Source organism: Rutilus rutilus (assembly GCF_951802725.1).
Source record: "Rutilus rutilus genome assembly, chromosome: 5".
Classification (NCBI taxonomy): Eukaryota; Metazoa; Chordata; class Actinopteri; order Cypriniformes; family Leuciscidae; genus Rutilus; species Rutilus rutilus.
Window position 1 is genome coordinate 49,573,882 of NC_140213.1, and position 10,000 is coordinate 49,583,881.

At 39.6% G+C, this 10,000-nt stretch overlaps 1 protein-coding gene across 1 annotated transcript in view; it reads left to right on the forward strand.

The window, feature by feature from the left end:
* fbn1 (fibrillin 1) overlaps positions 1 to 10,000 on the forward strand; it is a 103,014-nt gene that overhangs the window by 28,401 nt on the left and 64,613 nt on the right. Inside the window, exons 12-17 of the mRNA XM_084408784.1 lie at positions 1,871 to 2,092; positions 5,119 to 5,265; positions 5,628 to 5,747; positions 6,597 to 6,722; positions 7,337 to 7,459; positions 8,371 to 8,493. Of these exons, the coding sequence (XP_084264910.1) occupies positions 1,871 to 2,092; positions 5,119 to 5,265; positions 5,628 to 5,747; positions 6,597 to 6,722; positions 7,337 to 7,459; positions 8,371 to 8,493 (861 nt within the window). The remainder of the gene's footprint in view (positions 1 to 1,870; positions 2,093 to 5,118; positions 5,266 to 5,627; positions 5,748 to 6,596; positions 6,723 to 7,336; positions 7,460 to 8,370; positions 8,494 to 10,000) is intronic.

The following is a 10,000-nucleotide window of genomic DNA, read 5'->3' on the forward strand; positions in this document are numbered from 1 at the left end:
TTAATCAAAATTAAGTGAGTTGATGCTTAAAAGCAAAATGATCTGCCAATGGGATATGAAAAATAATCTTAATTCAAACCGAAACAAGAATAATTTTCTTACCCCATTGGCAGATAATTTTGCTTGTTTTAAGTCAAAACTCACTTAAAGGGCTCCTATAATACCCTTTCCACAAGATGTAAAATAAGTCTCTGATGTCCCCAGTGTGTGTGTGTGTGTGTGTGAAGTTTGAGCTCAAAATAACCCACAGATATTTTTATATCACATGTTAAAAATGTCACTTTTTGAGAGTGAGCAAAAACACAGCGTTTTTGTGCGTGTCCCTGTAAATGCAAATGAGCTGCTGCTCCCGGCACAGGGGGCGGAGCTTCAACAGCTTGTGTCCTTTTACCTCACACACACACGCACTGAACATTTCAAAAACTTTTAGCCTTTATGTTCAAACCAGAGTCAGACAAAGATGGAGAGACTCAAGAAGAAGTGACAACATGTAGAAGCAACAGGACATTTCTGAATGGAGAGTTGGTGAACTTATGTAGCTGATGTGGAGTTAACTTCTAGTCATTGATTAGCATATTCTGTCATGATAATCTATAAATCGTGTTCCAGGGGCGGAGTTTATGTAAATTGTTGGTGGGTTGGTGATGTCACTAACCCGGGAGGAATGTGGTGTAGTCTCTACCAGTCGTTTGTTGTAGTCCTTATAAAACAATTTCTGTAAAAGCAAATATCTCCCTTTGCTTTGAACTTTGAGCGTCGTAACTTTGCAGATGTTGTTTATGCTCAAACAGCAACATTACACACTAACTAAAGCTAGAAAAGTCAAATCATAATCAACCACCCCTTTAATTTGGATTTATTTCCCCAAAAACAAGACATAACATCTTTTATCTCATCTAGTAAATGCATCTTGATTTAAGTATTTGTAGATATTTGGACTGGAAACAAGACAAAAATACTAAGTAAGAACAGCATTTTTTGCAGTGTAATGTCTGAAATTTCTATTGTCATTAAAACAATGTAGTAAACGGTTTAGATCAATTGAACTATTGAAATAGCATTTGAACAAGCAATACAGAAAGAACAAAACTGATAATAAATGATGATTACGATTCAGAAATCATGTGACATGACATGATAGAATTTTTTACTTCATCAGAATGGTACGAAACTTGGTAAAGGTTTTGTCACTTCCTGTGTGAACACACACACACACACACAAATCATGGCCGTGATTTGAACAGGTTTAATGGTCCTGAAAACAACACTTGTGCTCCTCTTGATCAATAATGAGCGCATTGGGAATTAATGGATAGCGAATTTCCCAGATTTTCTAAATCTCACTGAAAGCTCATTTTTGGAGATATCAACCTCACATTTGAAATACAAATTTGAATTTTTTTTACTTTGATTTTTTTTTCACAGTTTTAGAGTAAAATAAGAAAATATATTTTCATATAAAAATAGTATATAACAATAAACATAAAATTCTATAACTTTTTTTAAGGTCACTTTTGTAACTTTTCTTTTTTTCACTTCAGCAATAATATGTCAAGTGTCTTTTTAAAAAGAGACCAAACTGAAGTCTGTGATCCAAAGCATTCAAGATTTATGACAGATTAAGTTCAAGATTAAGGTCCATAATCAAAAAGTAAATAAATGGATTATAACTACTGCATAAATGTAATGTAGTACCATAAGATCCCCCAAAAATACAAAAATATTATCGAACTAAAATATAGTACAATCATTTTATTGAAATAAAAAAATATCAGTCATTTTTGATCGACGCACGAACAGTACGGGACGGTTAACTAATGAAGCTCAAGAATATGAATATGAAACTGAACAAATCTCTCTCTCTTCCCAGAGGAGTATCAGAGGCTCTGTCTGATTGGTCACACGATTCCTGATCCTGACCGACCAGATCTGGGTCCATATCCTGGTCCTGGTCCTGGTCCACGCCCCGGTCCTGGTCCTGGTCCTGGTCCCTATGACCCAAATGGCCCTTACCGTCCTGACGTGTTCCCATTTGACCCTTTGCCTGTGCGGCCCACACTCCCTGAGCTTCCCTCGTTCACCGTCAAGCCTGGTGAGACACACACACACACACACACACACACACACGCATAAAAGTACAGCTGGATTTGTAGATGTGTTACAATCGGATTGGTACATGAAATGTTTATATCAAACATATTTTATTTGATTTCAAGATCACATGATCCAGTTTCAGGACGATCTGAGTGTGTCGAACTCAAGAAACTTCAGTCTCTTCCTGTCTGATTCAAAGTTACATTTATGCGTTAGAATTAGAGATGCACCGATGAATCGGCCAGTAATCGGCATCGGCCGATAAAAGATATTATTTTAGCTATCGGCCGATTGTTTAAAAACAGCCGATTATATCCTGTCAGTCTACAGGGTGTGGGAAACGTGTCCGGCTCCAGCGTGCAGCATTGCTTGGGAGAGATTCTTTTCCATAAGAAAAACCAAACTATTGGCATCGGCCGTTATCGTTCTGAATAATCGTTATCGGCTGAAACTCTAATATCAGAGCATCTCTTGTTAAAATGCAAGTGAAATTTTGAACTATATTCACAGTTTTCCACAACAATAATCAAAACATCGATTTTTTTCATGCATTGGTCAGTTTTGAGAGTTTGGGCTAGTTTACTCCTTCAACATGTGTTCTTTCAAGCTGCTATAAAGAAAACGTTATTTTATTACATTTTGTTTACTTGCGGCTGTAAGTTTCTCCCGTATTTACCAGGAAGAGTTATCATTCCAGCGGGACACGCCGAGCTCCGTCTGTTCACTGAAGTCTGTCGTGACCGGTGTCGCTGTAAAGCTCTGAGTCTCCTGCACAACGCTAGCCCAAATATGGCCATTTCCTTCCTATCAGTGACCAATCGTGAATGTCCAAATATGGCCATTTCCTTCCTATCAGTGACCAATCGTGAATGTCCAAAGGGGGATTTAAAGCTAACGACGAAATCTCATTTAGAGCGATTTAACTCTTTAACTGCCGGTTTCTCAAAATGAGTGTTTTGTCGTTCTCCAGTACAAACATCTCAGCTTATGTACACCAGACTCTCCAGTTACACACTTAGCAGTATTCTGAAGATATGTTCAGAGGGATTTGTTAATAAATCATTCCTGGCCTGATTTATGTGACATTTTAATCCCAAAAAATATGGCGAAAATCGATTTTTTAAGGCTATGGACAGAATATTTAGATTTCCTAGGTAATGAAAGCATATATCCTGAAATCCCTCTGAATATTATTGTGTAAACAAAATGAAAAAAGAATTTTGCACCTGCCTTTATCATATGTTCAGATCTATCTACCGAAAGTATATGCAAAATCGTGCATATTTAATGAGATAATGCCTAATTTGCATAATTAAACATACAAATCTCTATTGATATCTATTATACATTTTTTTTTACCCTATTCACCTGTAGTGTCTCGCCTGAAGGATAAGATTTAAAAAATATATATTTTATATTCACAATTTCTGGACGAATAAAAGTATAAATCCCGCACTCTACTCAAAATTGCATCATTTTTCCGTGTTTATATTGGGCTTTTCATCCGTCACAGTTATGAATGACTCTGATGTGCGAGGATCTGTTTTCTATTTACTCACAATTTCTATCTGATAATATATTCAAAAGATTGGCATTAAAATATATTGTTTTAATTAATTATAGTGGACCATCGAAATATTTTGACCAACTTTATGGATTTTCATGACTTTCCTGGGACTAGAAATCACAGTTTTATAATAAATCTCCTCGTACATTCATGAGGTTTTTCATGATCATGAGAGTCCTGGCTCTTACATCTGTTGAGGAGGGGAATTAGAGTAAGAAATATCTTGAGTTGTTTGAGCTTGTCTTATTTTACATCATTAGTCATCTTGAGCCTGGGTTAGAACCGCTGGTTTTGAGAGACTGATCAAGTTTAGATCAAATCTCACAACTTTTCCTCATGCGTACGTGTGCTGTGTTGAGGATGAGACTCTGAGTCTCTCTCTCGCTCTCTCTCTCTCTCTCTCACTCTCTCTCTCACTCTCTCTCTCACTCGCTCGCTCTCTCTCTCTCTCACTCGCTCGCTCTCTCTCACTCTCTCTCTCTCTCTCTCTCTCTCACTCGCTCGCTCTCTCTCTCTCTGTCTCTCTCTCTCTCTCTCTCTTTCTCTCTCTCTCTCTGTCTCTCTCTCTTTCTCTCTCTCTCTCTGTCTCTCTCTCTCTCTCTCTGTCTCTCTCTCTCTCTCTCTCTCACTCTCTCGCTCTCTCTCCTCTCTCTCTGTCTCTCGCTCGCTCTCTCTCTCTCTCACTCTCTCGCTCTCTCTCCTCTCTCTCTGTCTCTCTCTCTCTCACTCACTCTCTCTCTCTCTCTGCACGCTGAAAAGCGCCCTGCAGAATAGCAGTGGAGAGTGATGTTCGGGGTATGTTGTTCAGACACGTGGCACACCTCAATCCAGCAGTGGGGACAGAGTGTTTATTTTGTGGCTTAGAAGAAACGGTTAATCACTTATTTATTGATTGGTTTCGGTTGGAGGGAATGTTTAATTTTTTAACACAAGTTTTTATAAAGTTTGGAGAGAATTTTTCTTATCAGAATTTTATAAGTGGTCCAATTTATAATTTTCAAGAAAGGAGGAAGAAATGTTTACTGAATTTTCTGTTGGGATCAGCTGAGTTGTCCATATGGAAAACTAGAATAGGTATAGGTCCAGTTAATGCTGGAATGGTACTAAAGGGATGATAAGTGCTAGAATCAAGATAGAGTATACATATTATAAATTGGTCAGTGACATTGTAATGTTTCTGAAATTTGGTCAGTGGGGGGAGTACTTTGTAAAATTGGAGAAAATGAAATGTTGTTTTTAAATGTGTAGAAATAGAAATTTAATTTATGAAATAAAAAATGTGTAAGTTGTATTGAGGTAAAAGGACAAATGGTCTAATAAAGATATTGTTAAGCCTCTCTCTCTCTCTCTCCATCGGTGTCTCTCACTCGCTCTCTCTCTCTCGCTCTCTCTCTCCTCTCGCTCTCTCTCTCCTCTTGCTCACTCTCTCTCTCTCTCTCTCTCTCACTCTCTCTCAGTCGTCCTGCCTCAGAACGTCAGCATCAGGAACATGTGCGAGGCCTTTCGTAACCTGTGCATCAACGGGCGCTGTGTGCCGACGCCGGGGAGCTACCGCTGCGAGTGCAACATGGGCTTCCGGCTGGACGGCCGCGGAGAATGCATCGGTCAGTAGTGAAGTCACCAACACAGATTAGTAGTTGTGAATTTATCTTATGCACAAAATTTGAATATTGCATAAAACAGTCGCGCTTGTGCTCCTCGTGATCAATAATGAGCGCATTGGGAATGAATGAGCGATGAGTTTCCTCTAGTGGAAGCGTTTGGTACTGCAGCCGAACACACTCTCACTGAAGATCATATGTTGAGATGTCAGACTCACATTTGGAACACAACAGGTTTAGATTTATGGCTTTGATTTTCTCACAGTTTTTGAGTAAAATGTGTTTTGGAAATATATATTTCATATAAAAATAGTATTTTTTTGTGCATTTTTCATGACAATAAATGTAAGTGTGTGTGTGTTCAGATGAGAACGAGTGTGAGCGAAGGCCCTGTGTGACCGGAGAGTGTGTGAACACACCCGGTTCCTATTACTGCCAGTGTCCCACTGGATTCCAGAGCACTGCGACTAGAACCGAGTGTCGAGGTAACACACACAAACGCACACGCGCATTCTCTCTCACACACACACATACACACACACACTCATTCTTGTACATCTGTTTATGAGGACATTCATTGACACAATGCAATCTCTAGCAGCTTACCCTAACCTTACCCATCACAACTAAGTGCCTAACCCGACCCCTGACCCTAAACCGACCCTTAACCTCATTATAACCTTATCCCTAAAACCAAGTCTTGACCCTCAAACAGGCCTTTAAAGGCTCTCAGAGAGTGAGGACCGGCCAACATGTCCTCACTTTACTCTCTCTGTCCTCACTCCACTGGTCTAACACTCAAACTGGTCCTCACAAAGATAGTAGTACAAGCACAGGTGAATGCAACCACACACACACACACACAGACAGACACACACACACTCACACTCACACACAGACAGACACACACACAGACAGACACACACACAGACAGACACACACACACTCACACTCACACACAGACAGACACACACACACACACACACACAGACACACACACACACACACACACACACACACACACACATACACTTTTACTAACCAGCTCTAAATCGTCACACAAACCTGCTGTCATTATTTGGTCTGAATCACAATATCATCTGAGGAACTTTTCACATATTTGGCCATCATAAGCACAGACAAACCTGAACACACACACACACACACACACACGCACTCTCACACTCACACTCACACACTCTGAAGTCATGCATGTGATGTATTTGCTCATTAATGATTTGTATAGTCTCAAGAGGAACAGACACTCAGGAAACACACACTCACACACTCACCTCGCACATGCACACACACTCACGTCTGTGTGTTCTCTGTAGATCTGGATGAGTGTGTGGCCAACGGTCGCATCTGTAACAACGGCCGCTGTGTGAACACGGAGGGAAGCTTCCACTGCGTGTGTAACGCCGGCTTCGAGATCTCGACGGACGGCAGGAACTGCCAAGGTGGGAAATACATCCCATGATGCACTGCAGTCCCGACACATACTCAGTTCCTCCCATAGTGCCAGAAACTAGACTTGTCACAACATCGTAATTCAATATAATAATGCCCCATTAAGCACATAGTCACACAGAGGAATATACACGTGCACAACTGACCGTTCGCGAAGACCCGCCCCCTTTAGTTACTGTTGCTATGTCCGACAAGCAACGGCGCTCTCACGGAGTGGGCGGGGTCATTCTGAGGGGCGGGGTTTCACTGAAAGGATTAGAGTCAGAGTGGGTGTGGTCTGTTTTCAGGGGAGGAGTTAGAGTTGATGTAAATGACAAGTTCCTTTAACCGCTTGAATTTATTTTTTAGAAAAATAAGGTTTGAAAATGTAATAAAGCGTTGGATTTATTTAATTTGTATAGTAGGAATTAATATATAATCACATTACATAGACATTCTGTTCTTAGTTTGTATTCTTATATTATATTCTGTTTATATTCTAGTAAACATGAAGAGAATGTGAGAAATAAAGTCAATAAAGAAAAATGTTCATGAAGACATGCCTTTATGAACCCTGTTTAAGTGTTGGTTGTATTGTGTGTGTGTGTGTGTGTGTGTGTTTTAGACACTGATGAGTGTTTGATTAGGAACATCTGTCTCAACGGCATGTGCATTAATGAGGACGGCAGCTTCAAGTGCATCTGTAAACCTGGATACTTGCTGGATGGCACTGGCCGATTCTGTGTGGGTAAGTGAACACAGACACACACACACACACACACACTATTACTAACCAGCTCTAAATCGTCACACAAACCTGCTGACATTATTTGGTCTGAATCAGAACATCATCTGAGGAACTTTTCACATATTTGGCCATCATAAGCGCAGACAAACCTGAACACACACACACACACACACACACACTCTCACACTCACTCAAACTCACACACTCTGAAGTCATGCATATGATGTATTTGCTCATTAATGATTTGTATAGTCTCAAGAGGAACAGTTCTAGCACTCAGGAAACACATACACACACACTGTTGATCACACTGATTATGCTCAGCTTGAGCTCTGAGAGTGAGAGTCTGGGTTCAGATGAATTATGGGTATTATTATAGAAGTCACATTAAAGAAGTGGTTCACCCCAAAATCAAAGTTTGGACTTCCTGGACACAGAAAAGCAGATGTTTAGCAGCTCTTTATACACTGAAAGCAGACAGAGCTCCAGATCCAGAGGTCAAACTCTGAATATCCTCATATATGACACTTTCATGTGTTTGCTGATAATTTTTATTGTGTATTAAAGAGCACGCACTTTTAAAAATAAAGGTACAAAAGGTTAATTAGATAATTAGAGCTGAATTAAAAGGGTTATGATTGAAATTGTGAGTTATTTTAAGTTGAAAGAATGAATAAGTTGAAAGAATGTGGGGAATGTGCTTAAATTACTCTTTATTTATTATTTATTGATCAAATCTAGTAATTTAAAGGTAAAAAAAAGCATTAAAAAATAGAAAAATATTATCAAAATTAAATAAAATAAGCTTTCAAAAAAAAAGAAGAAGTATGATTTTAGGGCTTAGGCGAGGGAAGGGTGAGGGTTTGAGGATGTTTTGTTCATGTAGTGTGTCATGTGTGTGTTTGTGTCAGATGTGGACGAGTGTGATGTTCCCGGCATGTGTATGAACGGTCGCTGCGTGAACACGGAGGGCTCGTTCAGGTGCGAGTGTATGCCGGGACTCGCCGTGGGACTGGACGGGCGCGTGTGTGTAGGTGAGCGCAACCGCATGTGTGTGTTCAGATTCTCTTATGCTTTTCTCCATCTTCATCTTTCTTCAGTGTGTAATGTTGATGGTTAATCATGAGAAAGCTCCAGTTCTTCTCTATATCAGTGTCAGTGTTTCTGAACTCCTGAAACGCCTCCACTGTAGTCTTGAGTTTCTTCCGGGAACGAACACGTCATAATATTCCTCATTTAAATAATTCATATATGAATAAAAGGGCGGGGCCTAGTTGAGTTAGTTAGTTACTGTCTCGCAATTCTGACTCTTTTCTCGCAATTCTGAAATTTTTCCCCTGCAATTCTGACTCTTTTCTCGCAATTCTGACTCTTTTCTCGCAATTCTGACTCTTTTCTCGCAATTCTGACTCTTTTCTCGCAATTCTGACATTTTTCCCCCGCAATTCTGACTCTTTTCTCGCAATTCTGACTCTTTTCTCGCAATTCTGACTTTTTTCCCCTGCAATTCTGACTTTTTTCTCGCAATTCTGACTCTTTTCTAGCAATTCTGACTCTTTTCTCGCAATTCTGACTTTTTTCTCGCAATTCTGACTCTTTTCTCGCAATTCTGACTTTTTTCCCCCGCAATTCTGACTTTTTTCTCGCAATTCTGACTCTTTTCTCGCAATTCTGACTTTTTTCCCCCGCAATTCTGACTTTTTTCTCGCAATTCTGACTCTTTTCTCGCAATTCTGACTTTTTTCCCCCGCAATTCTGACTTTTTTCTCGCAATTCTGACTCTTTTCTCACAATTCTGACTCTTTTCTCGCAATTCTGACTTTTTTCTCGCAATTCTGACTTTTTTCCACCCCAAATTCTGACTCTTTTCTCGCAATTCTGACATTTTTCTCGCAATTCAGACTTTTTTCTCGCAATTCTGACTCTTTTCTCGCAATTCTGACTCTTTTCTCGCAATTCTGACTTTTTTCTCGCAATTCTGACTCTTTTCTCGCAATTCTGACTTTTTTCTCGCAATTCTGACTTTTTTCCACCCCAAATTCTGACTCTTTTCTCGCAATTCTGACATTTTTCTCGCAATTCAGACTTTTTTCTCGCAATTCTGACTCTTTTCTCGCAATTCTGACTCTTTTCTCGCAATTCTGACTCTTTTCTCGCAATTCTGACATTTTTCCCCCGCAATTCTGACTCTTTTCTGGCAATTCTGACTCTTTTCTCGCAATTCTGACTTTTTTCTCGCAATTCTGACATTTTTCCCTCGCAATTCTGACTTTTTTCTTGCAATTCTGTCTATTTTCTCGCAATTCTGACTTTTTTCTTGCAATTCTGACTCTTTTCTCGCAATTCTGACTTTTTTCCCCCGCAATTCTGACTCTTTTCTCGCAATTCAGACTTTTTTCTCGCAATTCTGACTCTTTTCTCGCAATTCTGACTCTTTTCTCGCAATTCTGACTTTTTTCCACCTCAAATTCTGACTCTTTTCTCGCAATTCTGACTTTTTTCTCGCACTTCTGACTTTCTTCTCGCAATTCTGACTCTTTT